Source organism: Tachypleus tridentatus, chromosome 10, assembly GCF_004210375.1.
Source record: "Tachypleus tridentatus isolate NWPU-2018 chromosome 10, ASM421037v1, whole genome shotgun sequence".
Lineage (NCBI taxonomy): Eukaryota > Metazoa > Arthropoda > Merostomata > Xiphosura > Limulidae > Tachypleus > Tachypleus tridentatus.
Genome location: NC_134834.1, coordinates 66,562,621 through 66,582,162, shown reverse-complemented (window position 1 = coordinate 66,582,162; position 19,542 = coordinate 66,562,621). Strand labels below are relative to the sequence as shown.

Genomic DNA, 19,542 nt, shown 5'->3' with positions numbered 1-19,542 from the left:
AAATATGGATTTCTAATTTTGAGCTAATGATTAGAGGGAGTGCATACACCTAGAATCACTTGCAGCCAAGGTGAACCGAATAAGGGGACTGACTGTCACTCTTATAACAATTCCACAACTGATACGCTAACATCTTCACTGATGTTTCATTAATATGTTCCACTGCTTATTAGGGTACTATCATGTAAAATGAATGATCAGTGATCAGTAATGTTAATAAGCTGATGAACAATCAATGACGCTAGTAATCCGATGAACAATGATGAATATATGCATTCAAAATATTGACTATAACACTCAGAAAAAAAACAAAAAACTATTGACTCAGAAAAAAAACATCATACTACAAGTAGCAAAATCTCCTCAACGTTCATTTATTTTTCCAGCTCTATCTCTAAGCTGTATATGTAATAAGTGAGATTGGAAAATAGGAGTTACCTTTCAAATAAAAGATAAAACTTTATGTTATAATAAATGTAATATTTCCATAAATGGGACATTTGCTACAGAACACATCGTTTACCTCCAAACTTTGTTTGTAAATAAAACGATGAGGTTATGTATTTGAAAAGTAGATATCCCAAATTCCTTGAGACAAGCAGAAGCCTTACGTTTTGGATTCTTCACACATTAAATGAATGCGCATTTATATATATAAAAGAATGCAGTAAACTTGAACCTTGAAACTTAAATTTCAAGGTTCGATCCTGATGGTTAGCGCAGCACAGGTTTTATTGCAATTAAGAAAAAAACGTTTCCAATTTCATGCGTTTATAATTTATTGTCATTCTATTCTTTACAGATATACCGAGAAAGCAGTAATTCTGCGGACGTATAACGCTAGAAACCGTGGTGGACACAAAACAGATAGTTCACTGTATAATTTATGTTTAACTACAATTAAAACTATAAAAATATCGTTAATTAACAAGTCGTGTTGATATTTTGCTTTAAATCTGTTTATTGTACCACAGACTTTATATGAAACATATAATAAACATATATGTAATGTACTGACGTACATAAACATGGTAATACACCCAAGAATGAAGTGCGATAAGCCATTTCTAGTTCTCGAATTTGTGTTGCAATTATATATATATGGAATTTATTGTATTGATACACACGACATTTTAATCTTTTTCTTAGGGACCTCTAATAACATGAGTCACAAAAATACAACAAGACACTGACAATAGTAAAGTTAATCCAACTATTTCTTATTGATGTGCTATTTATATTTTATATAGAAACTAATTAATTTACCCCAATTTAATACATCAGTTGTTTTATATACAGCCGATTTGTAACATGTAATTACGTATAATTTCTCAGTATAATTCAATAAGTGGATTCTACCATTAGTGTGGTGTATAAAACCATGTCAGGTATTTAAAAAGTAAAGGAGTTTCTGCAACCTCACAGATGTATAGTACCTTCTTGTAATGAATGCCATTTCTTGTCAGTTATATTTTTTTAAACTTATTGTTTTCCACTTTTAAATTTTTTGTCACTTTTTAAGACTTTGTTATTGAAAATTTATTACCTTCTCCATAAGTTGATAAAATCATCTGACCAATTAGAATAAAGTCTATACTCATACTGTTATAAAAGGTTTAGTAATTAGAATATTAGCGGCTTCTTATATAAAAATAACAGTAAACACCTTTTAAAGAAATTATAAAATTATAATTATTCCAATAATAATATATTTAAAAACGTAATAATTAATATTACATTTTTTTGTTGTTGTTAAGTTAGAGAAAAATCAACGTAATATTTACCTGGAAAAGAGATTGGTGCTACCAGGTAAATCTGTCCGAGAATGACCGATGATCCGTCAACAAATAAGGTGTCTCAAATGCAACTTATAGAATTGTATAGAGGTTGTTTGCTACGTTTCTTGAAGAAATATTAAAATCACAAACGATGAGAAATTAACTATTTAATAAAAATTAGCTTATAAATCAGACTTTTGAATTATATCATATTCTATAATACTTTTACCGTTCAATAATTTTCAAAATTGTTGCTGTAACTAAAAGAAAACAAACTGAAAACATTGCAATGTGTTTTTATTCTCAAGTTTTTAAATGTGCATTAAAAATATTCAGCAAATTCGTTAACTTGGTTGTTGTATGGCAGGTAGATGCTGATAAGTTGCTTTCTCTGTGGCCAGTACCTCAAAATTAGGGATGATTGCAAACAGCATTAATATCACAGTTATAAATACAAATGCAAAACAAACACACAAAGCAGCAAAAGATAAACTCGTAAATAATATATTATGAGATAAAATCTCTCGAAAGTATAAGTCTATACATATAAAATCGAACCATTGACCTAAAGATTTGCCGCTGTCAAATGGTTGAATATACAGTTAATTCTGCTTTCTGCCTTATTTGATGTATTTCCATAAGTATGAATATGTAAAAGCTATTGCTCTTTCTTCAACTATTATCCTGTCTTAACGTTCATATATCAGCGCTTGTTTGTTTAAACAGAAAACAATAGTGTTAACAGTCATTGCATAGCTTTCTAGAAGTGAAAACTGTGGATCAATGATTAACGTGATATTAAGAAGATATAAACTGTAATAAATTAAAGATTGCTGTTGAGTTGCTATAACTGATAGCTAGTTTGTAGTTACTTCAAGAAAATCGCTATTCGTAGTTTTAGTTTAATTTCATTACTGTGTGTTTCCATGAAGGATATAAACATGAAAATGATGTATTGGCGAAGGATCTTCTAAAGGAGTAAAAACATCATGAATAATATATTGTTTTACGTATGAGAAAAGTTTGTATCAATTGGTTTTATTTATAGTTGTACTCCGATATTAGTTTGAAAGCATGAGCAAAAGGACCACATATTAGATTAAGAAAATCAAAGTTATCGTTGAGTACCAGAACAAATGTTTTAGCTTAATTCTTACTGGAAAGTTGCAGTAAAAATACATTAGCTTTGTATATAGTTGAGAAAGGAAACACACTACGAATCAATTAGTTCAATATGAAAGATGTCGTTGTTTTCTCATTAACAGAAACATTTACTTCCATTTATTTATTTATATAGTTCTCAGAACTATTTTAAGACAGTGATATTTCGAATGCAAACGATAAATTACTCACTGTAAAATAATCTTTTCCGCATTTTAAAACATTAGTTACATAAGAATTTGCTTATAAACGCATTACATACGATTACACTCTTAGCTGATATTATCGTAAAATGCTTCATAACATATAATTATAAGGACCAGGAAAAATCTGGTTTGGTTTGAATTTCGCGCAAAGCTGCACGAGGGCTGTTTGCGCTAGCTGTCCCTAATTTAGCTGTATAAGACTAGAGGGAAGGCAGCTAGTTACCACCACTCACCGACAACTCTTAGGCTACTCTTTTCCCAACGAATAGTGGGATTGACCGTCACATTGCAATGACTCTACTGCTGAAAGGTCGAATATGTTTAGTGTGACGAGGATTCGAACCCGCCTTAACCACCTGGCCATCCAGGCCTTGGGAAAGATCTGAACAACTTGTATTTGTTTTCATTATCAATATAACGTAAGTTTCAGCGAATTGAGCATAGCGCGAGTTTCAAATAAAGTCTGTAGTTCTTAAATACTAAAAAAAAAACCTGTCACGTCAGTGAGATGAAGTGCTTAACTTATGAATTCATTAACAAAATAGACTTTGCATTAGGAATGCACTTACTGCCACAGAAAATATACTTTCGTCTCTAACAGAATAATTAAACACATCAGTTTCTGTCGAAAGTTATTTGTGATACCTAATTATTATTATTTTCATTGGAAGTATTTTGTAGAAACTGTTTGTCATTCATTGAATTTATTAGTCTAGTCGAACTTATCAGCCTCAATTAGTCTCTTAAGACGAAATTTCAAATCAATGGCTTAGAGCTTCACACTGTTACGCTTCCCAAAAAGGGCATAAATGTTATTATATTGTTTATTGGTGAAAACGAATCTCTTACAGGATCCCTTATTTAAAATGATTAAATGTTAAAAACTTCCTCACCAAGAAGAACAAACTTTCTCTGGACATACAGTGAGAACCATGACCCTATTCAGAAAATTTTAGACAAGGACCAGAAAGTCAAAAACGTGTGTTACACATGCATATCTTAATCGCACATCTCCCAAGCTAAGTTCTCTCGCTTTTATAACAGTACGACAGTGGAGATTTTTGCTTGTTTTTTACGATATGCCTGCTAGCAAACAAGACATTGCGAAGATCATTTAACACCATTCAGAATAAATGAAGTTTACAGTAATGTTGTTAATATAGTGACTGAGAATGAGTCAAAGTATACTGAACATATTTAAACTGCATGTACAAATGTGTAAACTACAACTTCTACACACCTCAGTGAATATATATACATAATAAGAAATAATCAGCCTTTTTAATTCCAGAAGTAAATTTTAAGTTTCTTCAATAGAAAATGTTGTTTGTATGTATAAAAACTACATGATAAGTTCTTCCAATGGCAAATGTTATTTGTACGTATGAAAACCACGTAACAAGAGATGCGTAGCGACTGTTGTTTATTTCTTTTTTTTTAGAACAAAGCTACATTAAACCAGCTGCCGTGTTCACTGGAAATTTAACCCTGGATTTTAGCGTTGTAAGTCCGTAAACTGTCACATGGGTTGACTGTAAAAAAAGAAAGAAAAAACTGATTTAGGATATTTAGATTACTCTTCAATCACTTGTACAATTTTTAAAATTTATGTTAATAAACATTTATAAAAATTATGTTAAGAAAAATAAATTTCAATTCATGGATAACATAAAGAGTGATACAATGAATTACTATATTTGTATAACAAATTCAAAAACTCCTTGTGCGCATCCAACACGAAAATTAAAAAAGCACCTTTAGACTTTAAATCATTTTTTGTGTGTGTGTAGAATTAAGCACAAAGCTAAACAATGGGCTATCTGTACTCTGCCCACCACGAATATCGAAACACGGTTTTAAGCTGTTTTGTATCTTACATTACGTCGATTGAAAAATGTGGAATGTAGGCTGTGACTTAACACTTTTAATGCGAGTTATGTGTTTGTTTTAAAGAGGCCAGATAGGTCTTCTGTAAAAATAAGTATGAACTAGTTCGACAGAAAAGTAAAAAATAGCCCGATTGACTGAAAGCTGTGGTAAATCTCGATTCGCAAAAAAATATTAAAAAGTATTGTTTTATAAAGATTTTTACAAGTTTATTTAAATTATTTTTATTACGCGAAATATAATAATAATATCTATAAATGTCCCCATTTATCTGTAAAAAATCAAATAAATAGAAGATAGTCAACAACACTCATTGCTTACTCTAAAGTTACTTCAATCGAATAGGGGAATTTTAATCAAGTGTAGAACGTGATTTTGTAGCAATAGAACAAGAACTTTGGACCCTTGGATTTATAGTCCTACAGGTTAACAATTAGGCCACTCTCAGCCCTATTCCCCTAGGTTTTCAAGCAACTTTTAAGTGAAATCAATATCAACACGGTGTTCAATACAGTGAGTTCCAACGAAAGGAATAACTTCGTTAACCTACAAACATGATACATTTTCATTGACGAAGGTGGATTTGGGCCTGGCATGGCCAAACGCGTAAGGCGTGCGACTCGTAATCCGAGGGTCGCGGGTTCGCGCCCGCGTCGCGCTAAACATGCTCTCCCTCCCAGCCGTGGGGGCGTATAATGTGACAGTCAATCCCACTATTCGTTGGTAAAAGAGTAGCCCAAAAGTTGGCGGTGGGTGGTGATGACTAGCTGCCTTCCCTCTAGTCTTACACTGCTAAATTAGGAACGGCTAGCACAGATAGCCCTCGAGTAGCTTTGAGCGAAATTCAAAAAAAAACTTGGATTTCTTACGTTTTATCTTACTAGATAATTAAACTCCCCCCCCCAAAATACACTCTAATTTTAGAACTCTTGTCCTGTTTTAAATATATATATAAAATAAATAACAATATTTCAGCAAGACCGTTTCCTTATGACCAAAGATTAAAATTAAGGGCTCATAAGTTTAGAAATCAGGGTCCAATCTCCACGACGGGCACAACGTTAATAGGTTATTGTGCAGATTTACGATAATAGAGAATCAAAAATATTTACAAGTAGCAACCGAAATAGTGATATTTATATGTTTGAAATGATCATTAAGGAATTCTGTATAGAAAACAACTCGAGTGACTAGTATTAATAAAATATTTTTTTGCCACCATTAATTTTAACTTCCACTACGGCATACAGAAACGGAAAGAGAGCTTGGTTGATTCAAACAACATTTTTTTAATACTATTTAAGAACTCGTGGAAAATAAGTAAGTTGACACTGATCACTCAAAATAAAACAAAATCATCAAGGATCATTTCCATACAATTTTAACCAGAGTACCTAAGTATCCTAAAAATTGGAAACTAATAAATCAAAATATGTATTGAAAATATTTAATTAACGCAAAATTAGAGGGCGCCATTTTTGTTGTTATAGTAAACGATTTGTTTGTTTTGGAATTTCGCACAAAGCTACTCGAGGGCTATCTGTGCTAGCCGTCCCTAATTTAGCAGTGTAAGACTAGAGGGAAGGCAGCTAGTCATCACCACCCACCGCCAACTCTTGGGCTACTCTTTTACTAACGAATAGTGGGATTGACCGTCACATTATACACCCCCACGGCTGGGAGGGCGAGCATGTTTAGCGCGACTCGGGCGCGAACCCGCGACCCTCAGATTACGAGCCGCACGCCTTACGTGCTTGGCTATGCCAGGCCTATATAGCAAACGAAAATTTTATGAAATAACTCTCTCACAAAGAAAAAATAACTATTCGTACTAGTAAATAGATATATTTTTATACTATTTTGGTAAATGATTCTTTATTTCTAAATATGTAATACGTTTGGATATAAGGTAACAATACTGAATGGATAAAGAGATATAGGAAATAAATAGGTGGATGTTGGTAATTTTTTAACAAAAGTTATATCTTGCAAAATGCCATAATTAACAAAGTGTAAATTTTATAACGAGGAATCCATTTTTTAGAAAATCAAACTTTGGCAACAGCTTGAATGGATAATAAAGAAAACTTTTTTTATAAACGTACAATTTTTCGACAAGATGATTTGATCATCAGGTACAATAATTTTGTCGAAATGTAGATTCAAAATAAAGTTTTCTATGTTTCTCATTCAAGCTGTCCCCAAAGTTTTATAACTCACAAAGATTCTGAAACTACATCTTATAAGTGCCTGAACGGTTAGGCTGTAGATTTGTTTACAGCAGGTGTTCGGGACTACTTCTAAGTAAACATAAATAAACATATATCATCGGAATATTTTTAAATCATCAAAAGCTGATGTTTCTCGGATTTACTTAACACATAATATAATTAACGTCCTCACCTTTAAAAACAAATTTAGCTCATTTCCTGTGAAACAAACCTTCACATGTTTCGTTTTAAATGTGGTACACACCTAATGTTCTATATATTTCTTACTCAGTTTAGAGTTTAGCAGATTATCAACTTCTTTATTTTACAGCAAATTCGCATTCAACTAGCTGCTATATATACACTGCATGGAATCGAATCTCGGATTTTATCTTTAAGTCTATACTCTTACCACTCACTCACTGGGGAACCTTTATAAACACTCTAAGAGTGACTCTGACAATCACAAAACTGCTTTTTTCAAAATATTTTAGCGATTAATCACTAATATATTGGTATATACATGTCTATATAAATACGCATCAATAAGGCTAATGCTTTTCGGTTATTTTCACATTTCGGAATTATTTCGTCGAGTAGGAGCATGTTTGCAAGCTAAAAAGAAAAAAAAAAAGAACGCTTGAATACAATATAAAAGCTTCACAGCTGTTATCGATAGTTATTCATGAAAGTAATTCTCTGGCAGCTATTCAATAAAGAAAAAATTAGCCTTACAACTCGTAGGTAATTATTAGCCGTTTTTTCAAGAAATTGAGACATCGTGACGTTGAGTTTATTCCAAGAATTTGTGCTTCTGTTTGCCAACAATATTTGTATAATATTTCTTTCTTTTTGTCTACTTGAACAATTCAAACTTTAAGAGACTGAACCATAGAACTACAGAAAAATTTAATTACCCAATCCTCAAGTATATACTTTAAAACAGAGAAGATTGATAAAATCTATGCATGTAAATTAATCAGTTGTAGCAACTTATTTTTTTTTGCAAAACATTAAAGTAGAGGTGATAATAGTGATTAAGCTTTGAATCCTTTTTATGGAACGATAATTGTATCATCTGAGTTTCATAACCCGATTCTTTCGTCTGAGCTGTATCTCTGAAAAATCTGATAATTCTTCAACAACTCTGTAAACACTAATTATGGTATATTACTTTCTAAATAATTTTATCCGTGTTGAAGAAGGTTATGCCGTTGACTAATTTTCTAACATTATCAGTTCTCACAGTTGAGTTCTTCATGTCAAAGTACCAACAAAATAGAAAAATTAGAAACCTACATGACACTAGCTCTCTTCCGCTAATGATTCAATGTCAGAATAAACTGGACCTTTTCTTGTATTTTTTTGAAGTTATCTAATGCTGCCCCTATTTATGATAGTATATTGAATGTGGTTATTTATTTTTTATTAATGTAGTTTTATTTTAAAGACTATTATGCATAGTTTAAAATACGTATTTAGAAACAACTTAAATCTTCAAAGCGTGCCGAACCTCTGAAGATATTATAGAGATTACGTTCCTAAACATCGTTAACAGTGAGGTTATACAACTGACAAACCAGTGCTTTCTAATCTTTATAAGTAGAAACGTAACTGGCGCTACAGGTTACCAGATTGATTTCAGGTTCCTCTACAAGTACATAACTTGTTCTGCTCGAAAGTTAATACACTTGTTGATTGATGTGTAGTTACTTTTTACTCTCAACTTGCCTACTCTCGAAAAGATTGGTGTCGAAAAAAAAACCTTTCAACATATTCATTCTGATAGATAAGTGTCATTTTTCTCTGGCAAACGTAAATTATATTTTAATGATATTATTAAATATATCTGATGCTGCAGTTTGCTTTGAATTACAGCTTGAAGCATTCTATCACCTGTATAATTAATTTCAGCCAGAGGTATAATTACTTCCATTTCATAAGGTATTCCATATCTAAACTGTTTTTCTTGTTGCTTTTGTCCTTATCTATGTTTCATGGCACAAGTACCATCATTCGCTGGCCGGATTTTGTCGACAAATAATTTATTGAAAAAAAAATCACACACACACACCCGAGAACACAATATATCCCTTATAGAAGACTAACACAAAAGAATTGCTTCCAAGTAATGATGTTTAATACAACATTTTATACGTCTTTTTATGGAGGAATTAAACAGAAAAACCATTGGCTATTAATTTTAAACATCTGTGATATATTAGTGACCATTTTTTGCAATACATGACTTATCAGCAATAATGTAATGTTTGAATAGAAAACTTATAATAGATAATTATTCCAGAGAAGCAAGGCAGCAGCAATTCTCCGATTCTATTATTTTATTTAAAATATGACTCATAGGAGAAAAAGTTTGTAAGAAATGTTGAATGTGTATCAAATACGTAAGGTATCAACTTAAATAACTTGTACTATTTCCAATAATGATATTAAAATTCGAAGTTGAAGTTATGACAAACAAGTAAAATTGATATCACAATACATATTTTGGCTCAGAGACAGACACGTATTGCCTCATTATATCATATATATATACCCCTGTAGGATTTACATAAAGCAACCGTTTCTAGTTGTGAAGTTGAATCAATATACTGAATCCATGCCAACGTAAACTAATAAAAAATTTACACAATGTAGCTGGTTCTGATTAATAATTCCAAAATTGAACGTTTTGTTTATTATAGATATTGTACGTAAACTTGTTATTGTTTGCGGTAAAAAAGATTAGATGTAGTAAAGAAGCTATGCAAATACGTACACTGTTAGATTTCATGAAACTATAAAATACACTGAACAGGTATCTGTATTGTTAAAATAATTGTTTTTAATTAGTACAAAGATATTTTGGCACATATTAATATAAGTTAAGAAAACATAGTAGACTTTTCATGGTTCCAAGGATTTGTTAACATCACGCATGATAAGCAATATTTGATTAAAAAATAACCGGAGAAACGTTAATTTCAAATACATAATTCTTTGCGTTATGCTGTTTGTGGAGTGATAAGAAAACTTAAGAACACTTGAGCCAACTGTAATATTTTATTATTATTTTTTAATATTTTATTTTAATTGTTAATACAAGAAGTAAACAGAATGAGTTTTTTCCAATATTTCAGATGTTGATATTAGCTAATTAACTTCTCTGGTTAATTAAAAGTTGGTTTCTAACCTATGTTGTTTGGTAAACGTTGAGAAGAGTGAAGTAAAGGTGCTGGTTGTCTAACCATTAAGCAGGTACTAAGAACTTCTGATTAAAGGGAAGCTAAAACTATAATTCAAAACTGAAAACGTGACTCATAACTGAATCGTGCCAGTGAAGGGGAACATGATGGTATAGACCGTGAGAAGTTTTAAACATAAAGATTAAAATGTGTTGAAATGGGAAGTTTTGCTGTTAACGACATTTCCAGTCTTAGTGTTAACAATACCTTAAGAGGTTGGGCTAGCTTAAAATAATTGAGTTTTAAATCTATATGTTAAACCAAGCATTGTACAAACTAACTGTCGAACAAAGCTCATTTTTCGATTGTTTTCTATTATGATATTAAACAACCTATATTTTTAGCTGATTAACAGTTTTAACTTTTTAAGTGCCAGAATGTGTCGTATTTTATGCTGGAGGCAGATAAATAAGGGAAATTATTATTAATAATCCATACAGTACAATGGTGTTAATTGTTCTTAAATACAATAAGGATTAATATTTCTACTTTTTCCAATTAATTTAAGTATTTTTGCACTGCTTTATTTAATCCTTTAAACAAAATGCACAATTGTAATATGCCTTTCTTATGTGTATACCCACTAACGCTACGAATCATCTATTTTGAATACGAATTTAAATCACTAATTTTTAGACTGAAGATAATATGGATATTTATTTGGAGACACATTATTTTCTTGGTAATAAGAGCTAATTTATCACACATAGAACAAGTTGTAGTTCATTTTGTTAATATAGCTTGAAAACGTCAAACTTATATTTTTCATTAATAAATATAATTTATATTATTTACGATTTCACCGTGCTAAAACAAATTGTCAATTTTATATCGCATATGAAAAAACAGAAATTCAGTTTTTATGAAGTGTTACCAAAGAAACATTGGCTCGCGAACGTTCACGAAAAATATGTATTGTCTGACTGTTCAGAAATAAACTCTATAAGGTGAGGACTCGATCGCTGTGACGGGCTCTCAGGTTAGATAGATCATTTTGTAGCTTTGAGTTGAAACAAACAAAAAATAAAGCCCACCTGCACAGTACAAACTGTTAAGTTCTATAATTATAAATTTTAAACAACTCTACGTTTTAAAAGTGGGAAGAAACACGTGTTTAAGTCCACTACAGATCCCTTGGTAATCGAAACCAGAATAATATTATTTTATCAATACAAACTGACCATGGTTGAAGAAATGTTCCTGTTATATACATATATTATAAAGCGCAGATATATCTTTTGAGTTAACTTTAAGAAAACAAAGTGAATTATGAAGTATTATCAGATAGAAGTATCTTTAACGAGGTAAAAACCTGTCAGCTTAATTGATTCATGATGTCAATATAATTATAATAATTCCGGAATATTTTATCTTAAGCGAGTAAAATTATCTACTTACCAAAAGTAACAAGGTTTCTGAGATGCTTAACATAGGCTTAGGTAATTTATTTTAGTTTTTTTTTCTTTCAATGTAGTGCACCGCTCGTACAACTGTCAGTCTACGGATTAACAACGCTAAAATCGGGAATTCGATTCCCCTTGGTTGACTCAGCAGATAGCGCGATGTGGATTTGCTATAATTAATTACACACAAACACACATTTTTATTGTAAAATTGTAAAGCTGTGTACTGTTTATTAAGGAATCTACTGATTGTGAGATACTTAGTAATGCTTCACATATCCTCACCAAGTTATGGAAGCTATGACGTTGTTAATCTTTGTGATTGTTTGTTGTAGATAAGCCACGTAATTTGCTACTTGTGACAATACTTTTTTGTCGTTTTTTACACACAAAAAATTGAAAATCACATTTATATCAGTAATACAATTCTTTATGCAATTGAACATATTGCGACATGTTTCGCGTTCTCTCTGCAAACCTTTATATCTGCAGATACAAACATTGTGGCAATTAATATGTATTAAGTAAAACCGTATTTCTCACAGTGATACTTCTGTAATATACATCTTCATGATGTGATCTTACTTTCTTTATTACAGAGGAAATAAAAGAAAAATTATGTTGCGTAATACTTAATATCAGATAAATGGTTATAACACAAGTAGCTACATCATTAACCTGAAAGCTGTTTTCACAATATCAGATTTTTACAGTTTAACATCGTAAACGGAATCGGAATTTCCCCTGAAATATAAAAGTGGAAGAGGATAATATAATATACGTTAATGAATTAAAACATCATGTATGTTGGTGGCATAAACAGCTATTAAAACGATTGTTCTTAACTGGAATAATTTTAAGTTGTAATATCATTGAACTTTGCTCCTTTATAGCTATTTACTATTTCTTTTCTGTACGCTAGTCTATTAATGAAATATTTTCGAAGTTAAATTTGGAGCTGTAAAAATTGTATAAGTATAGGAATTTATAGTCGTATATGAAACTAAAAGACTTTTTGAGACGTATGAGATATTAAATTACAAGATTTAGTTATTTAACTAACTTACCTTCTTTGCAGTTTGATTTGCATTACATATTTAATTCAGTTTCAGTCAGTTGTGCCCTTCAAAAGTACAAGGATAGATAAACAAACTATAACATTGTACTTGGCTACTCGTTTAAAGCTGCAAATGGGAAAACCCAGTCCTGTGACAATAATTATAGGATTATACTTCTTCATGAGCAGTGGTTCGTATTAATTAATAGGAAACCATAAGCAGCGAGGCGATCATGGTATGAAATCAGAAAACTAACCACACGAAAAAGGTTTTCAGAAAAAAAAATAGAAGAAAAAAAGATTGATTTATCTCAAACGGCCAAAGTTGCTCAATTTTCGGAAATAATCATGTTGTTTTTTTCAGAGTTGCTGGGAATTTCCGTTGTTATTCTACAACTAGGATATATTTCTCTTTTCACTTTTTATATCATAATATAGAATGTCTGTTTCTTGTTGCTATTGTCAGGTAGAGGCTTAGAATCTGATTTAATATGTTTTAAAATTCAGTAGTAATTACCCTACAGTTAACCTTGAAAACTATATGAATGAAACAACAATAACATAACAAAGTAAACGATATGTTTAATTTCTTTATTTTGCAGATCAATGACTTTTTTTACTATAACCTGACGAGTGCTTCAGAAACACTAACGCCTTCCAGATTTAGTCAATCATGTGATGTTCTCTTTTGCCAGAATAAACAGGGGAAACCACTTTTTAGAGTTTTAAACTTTTCATTTTTATAAAAGAAATTGAGTCATTTCTTGGGTCATAAAATCTGATATTTCGTCCTTTCTTATGTTGTTGTTTTGTCACCTGCATATATATATATATTATATTAAATGGTCTGTGAAATTTAAACACGAGAGGCAAGAAAATCACAGCAGAAAACTTCTCCATAAGCCTTTTCATACTGTTAAGATGAAAACGGAGGTAAGTGTACACACTTAATTGGTCAATACTAATTGTTGTAATAAAACGATATTGATTTAAAATATTGCTTAAACTAAAATACATATATTTCCTCTATCAGTGGTATGTCTGCGGAAAATAAAGAAAGCGATGGCACAAATAAAACTTTAATCATGAAATACGTCCATTCAATTCATGTTTTATACTATAATTTTACTTCATTTTAATTCAAGATTATTTGTGAGAGAAAAAACCTACGAAATCGGTTTGAGCCATGATAAATCAAAGAAACACAAACTTTTAACTTGTAGCAGGATTAAACAAAACGGTTCAAGTGTTTTAATTATTAGCAACACGAAACAAAACACAGGTTAAACTTTTTGTATGTTAGTAGATCGAAAAAATTATAGATAAGAACTTTATTAAGTTACAGCATCAAATTTTACATTAATTAGATGTACCCTATCCATTCTCCATTTGGAAGCCAGAAAATGTGTGAACAAGTTTATGGTTGTTTACACAAAAAATTATTATTTCGTTTTTAGACAAGTAATTAATTATTTTTGTTATTCATGTTTAATTTAGCAGTAGAAAATTATATGAATCTAACATTCAAAACTTTATTTCAGGTGCTGATTATATTAAGTCTTCTATTGGGAACTACAGTTTACAAACACAATGTTCTTGGTGAGCCTGTAGGAGGTTACGTTAGACAGGGCCTTAGTGAAAAAGGTTACAGCAATGTGTTCAATGGGCGTGAAGGTGAAGCTGAGGGTGGTTATGGAGGTTATAATGGCTATGGCGGATTAATACCCTATATAGGAAGAGGTAGTGGAAGAGGTTATGGATATGGTGGAGGTTATGGATTTGGCGGAGGAAGAGGACGAGGTTTCGGACTAGGTTATGGAGGAGGTTTTGGAAGAGGCTATGGTGGTGGTTATGGTGGAGGTTATGGCTTTGGGGTAGGTTATGGTTCTGGAGGAGGTTTTGGCTTTGGATATGGAGGTGGATACGGAAGAGGCGGATAGAGAAAGACATGTTGCGGTTAACAGCCTGTAAAGAAGAAACTGTTTAATCGAACTGAAAGTTTCAGGTGAGTAGAAAGTCAGACAGACAAAATATATTATGGTTAAAAAGAACTATGAAAGACACATACAAATTATTATTTTTAAGTTACATTTGAGATCCTTAAAACGTTAACAACATTCTAATCATCACAGAAACATGTAACAAATAAAACAATAAATAAGTATAAGGAATCGAAACTAAAAAAAAAATCTTAATCATTCATCTAACCTGCGTAAAAACTAGTGTGTTTCACGTCACGTCATGCTCGATTTTCTCGAAATAGTAGGCTGTTCTTGTTTGGTATTAAGTATAAATCTATACAAAGGGTATCGAAATCCGGTTTTAGTTTTGCCACATGAGGGCCGAAATAGAAGGAGTCATAAAAGCCAAAATGCATTTATCCAGATAAAATAGTTTGATTACTGTCTGCGCACTACAGTTTTACTGACGGTGATGTAAAGGGGTCGAGATAAGTGTGTGTACCGTTAAACTTTATAAGTGTAGTAAGTAATGTTGTAAGGCCCAGCATGGCCAGGTGGTTAAGGCAAGGGATTTGTAATCTGAGGGTCGCGGGTTCGAATCCCCATCACACCAAACATTCTCGCCCTTTCAGCCGTGGGGGCATTATAATGTGATGTTCAATCCCACTATTCGTTGGTAAAAGAGTACCCCAAGAGTTGGCGGTGGATGGTGAGGAGTAGCTACCATCCCTCTAGTCTTACACTGCTAAATTATTGACGGCTAGCGCAGATAGCTCTTGTTTAGCTTTGTACAAAATTCAAAACAAACAAAAAGTATTGGTATAATAAGCCTAAAGTAAACACGTTGGTTGGGATCACCTAGCCTAGGTCCAAGTGCATAAAATGTATCAAGCAATTAATAATTAGATTCAATTTTAAACCTAAATCGTTTCTGAATTAAGCTATCTTCTGTTATATCAAAAAAGTTGTTAACACTTCTTTAATCAACCGAAACTCTCAGTTAAGTCGTCAAATATATATTTCCAGTTTTGTTGTTTATGTACATAGAATAAGAACAATATTAGATTATACATTTGTCGCATAACATGAGAGGCTTTGTTGGAACACAATGCTACCAAAACACACTGGCTTTTTTGTATATTAGACTTTATTAATATAACTGATTTTACCGATAATTATTCTGTGAATATGCCACTAATGTTATTCATTGTGATTGGCTCACAAAGGAATTTACCGACGTCTTATATCCTCGACTGGACTTTTTGCCTCATTGTTAGTCAAGCTTAATTTCTAAAAAAAAAAATTATTTAGTTTAGCTAGTTATGGTATGCGAGAGTGGGGGTTTAGGGTGGTAGTATTTGCCCTGTTATTAATTTTTCATTGAATTAAAGTATAAAATTAAAAAAAAAAATCTATTTTAATATATCTTTATTTCATTTATATTATTAGAGTATCTCGTAAAAATCTGTTTTATCGTTTATAATTATGCTAAAATTTGCTGTCTATAGTGTAAAATCACAATTATAATGAACATAAACTCTTTCTAGAATTAAACAGAGTTATAAAAGGTTATTTCATGATTTTTTCTTACTACATATCTTTCCCTTTTTACAGGGCTATCAGGAATTTTGGACTTCGATCCTTATGCCTCATGTTGTTCTTAAAACTCTTAATTTTATGTTATTTTGCTTTGGATTCCATGACTTGTAGATAGATATTTCTATGCAAATTATAAATAAAATACAAATAAAGAGGCTTGTGCTTTTAAGTTACGAAAGATTTGAGATAATAAAGATTTAATATTAAGCTTGAGTAATCATGTTTTTTATTCATTGTGCAAAATACATGTCTTAAAAAACAGTTTATAGTTTGTAATTTTTCATACCAGAAATAAAGTGAAACATTTTGAATATCACCATATATTTTCTCGAGATTGGTATAAAAAATATCTTAATAATGTTTTTCAATCTGAAGAAGAAACGAAAACAAATAAATGTTTAAAAGATTAAATACATATTTGTTACAAAAACTACACATTAAGTGTAGTATTAGTATTTTTGGACGCTTTCTATTTTTTGTTTTGTAAGACATTCAGCACCGATACAATTTGTAAGTTTCAACCCAAAACAAATAATTTTATGCTAAATAGTAGTAACATAGAACAACAATGCTACAATTTAGAAATGTAATAGTCCTTAATACCAATATTTTATAATAAGTATAATTCTAATTATTCTTCGCGGAAGTATAAAAGGTGTACACAAAATAACAATTACTGTTGTATCAAATGGTTTTTTAAAAGCGTTCTCATAATTGTTGTACATTTTGTATCTCAGCAGGCTTGAATAGCTCTGGCTTACACTAAATGCATCACCGGCAATGGATATGACAAATATAGTGTGGCTTAAATACCCTTATTATACACTCTTCCAACCTTTGAAAACCCCTGAGTGACTAGATTACGAATGTAGTGTTTAAAAACGTAATAGCCCTAATACAAATGTCTTGTGGCAATTACACTTGAAATGTTACAATTTAATAGAAATGTCAAAGTTTCTGAGCTATATCCAGCACTATATTTCAATTTACAGTGAGATAACATGAGATTGTTACAAAGAAACTTAAAAGTTTCTCTTATCATTCTTTACATATTAGTTACATTCTCTAAATTATTACTTAAACAATGTATTTTCTGATGTTACCCTTCTCTAACTATTTTACACTCTATATTACTCTATATTACCCTTCTCTAACTATTTTACACTCTATATTACTCTATATTACCCTTCTCCAACTATATTACACTCAATTAGATACTGGATAAAGAATAATATATTTTTGGTGTTAAACTATTATTACAAAAATAATATCACTCTTTTTGGTGGTTTATTTAATTTTTTCAACTATGTTGCTCTGGATAATATCACATTTCCGATATTGGTTTTCACTGTCTTGCATGAAATTATTGTCCTTAAGAAATCATCGTTTCAACTAATATTAATCAACCCGTATAATTATATGGTATTCTACACATCTATATAAGTATAATAGTACTATATGTTGTATGTTCATGTAACTACTTTGCAGGTTGTGAAATGATCTTTTTCAAAAATGGCACGGAGGTTCATTGGGAGATATATATATATAAAATTTAAGTTTTGTGGTTTGCAGTTTCTGAGAGCTTTTTTTTTCCACAGCTCCGCCGCCTGTCGATGAATCTTCACCAAATTTACCATGAATATTTGTTGGATCTAAGAAGATATATTTGCAGTTTTGCGATTTCATATTTTGCGTTTTGCAGGTTTTATGAGTGTTTTTGTATTTTTTAAAATTGTATACAAGGGTTTGTTTTTGGAATTTCGCACAAAGCTACTCGAGGGCTGTCTGTGCTAACCGTCCCTAATTTAGCAGTGTAAGACTAGAGGAAAGGCAGCTAGTCATCACCACCCACCACCAACTTTGGGGCTACTCTTTTACCAACGAAGAGTGGGATTGACCGTAACATTATAATGCCCTCACGGCTGAAAGGGCGAGTATGTTTATCGCGACGCGGGCGCGAACCCGTGACTGTCGGATTACGAGTCGCACGCCTTACGCGCTTCGCCATGCCAGGCCATATATACAAGGGAGGCACCTACTATGTTGGCGATATTTAAAGAAAACGAGAAAAGTTACAAAGTTATACAAACGTATACCATATTTTAGCGAAATACTTATGTTCCAAAATATGCAGTTTCTTAAGCAGTTCTACCCACCACAGGTATCGAAATCCAATTTCTAGCATTGTTAGTTCGCAGGCACATCGCTTTGCCACTGGAGGGGTGGGCAGCAAAATTAGAAATATCATATTATTGGAAATATATGTTTAGTATTAATGATTTGATAAATGAAAAATATCCGTTGTCTTACATCAATATATATGTAAAAATATATTTTCAATTCATCATAGCCAGTTGAAAACCATACATATATAGAATTAATTCCTACAAAATTTGCGATTTGTAGTTCCCCCTGTGACTCGCAGCAATAAGGCTGAGTGTGTAAAAAAGTTGTATTATGGAACCTGTGATAGGCAGAGAAAAGTTAGCTCATTGTGTAGCTTTATGTTTAATAAAAAACGAACAAAATTTATTTGTAATTTATAATAAACGTTTTCAATTATGTAGACCAATAGACTTTCCTCTTTGTGCATTTCGTTTTCAATAGAGTCAGGCATGGCCAAACGTGTTAAGGCGTGCGACTCGTAATGTGAAGGTCGCGGGTTCGCATCCCCGTCGCGTTAAAAATGCTCGCCCTTTTAGCTGTGGAGGCGTTATAATGTTACGGTCAATCCCATTATTCGTTAGTAAAAGAGTAGCCCAAGAGATGGCGGTGGGTGTTGATGACTAGCTACCTTCCCTCTTGTCTTACACTGCTAAATTAGGGACGGCTAGCACAGATAGCCCTCGAGTAGCTTTGTGCGAAATTCAAAAACAAACAAACAAACCCTTTTTGTTCAGCTGGCTTCAACCACTCATCAAAGGAATCAGTAGGGCACTCCAGGAAATAACACAAGGAGTTTGTGTTCGGGTCTGACCTTCATGTCACTCACGAGGAAAAGGGTGCTATATGTCAATCATTTTTACGACCATTGT

At 31.8% G+C, this 19,542-nt stretch overlaps 2 protein-coding genes across 2 annotated transcripts in view; one reads left to right on the top strand and one right to left on the bottom strand.

Moving 5' to 3' along the window:
* LOC143229476 (uncharacterized) overlaps positions 1–19,542 on the bottom strand; it is a 449,330-nt gene that overhangs the window by 106,115 nt on the left and 323,673 nt on the right. The gene's annotated exons all lie outside the window — the stretch shown is intronic.
* LOC143228097 (uncharacterized) lies at positions 13,725–16,714 on the top strand. The gene is made up of 3 exons (XM_076459423.1): positions 13,725–13,880; positions 14,489–14,952; positions 16,523–16,714. The coding sequence occupies exons 1-2, from the start codon at positions 13,746–13,748 to the stop codon at positions 14,885–14,887; spliced, it is 534 nt and encodes a 177-aa protein (XP_076315538.1). The 5' UTR covers positions 13,725–13,745; the 3' UTR covers positions 14,888–14,952; positions 16,523–16,714.

Excerpts from the sequence above, each read along its gene's own strand:
- LOC143228097 (XM_076459423.1), top strand. The coding sequence starts at position 13,746 with ATGTTGTTGTTTTGTCACCTGCATATATATATATATTATATTAAATGG. Across the intron at positions 13,881-14,488 it reads CTGTTAAGATGAAAACGGAG|GTGCTGATTATATTAAGTCT; the intron begins GTAAGTGTACAC and ends ACTTTATTTCAG.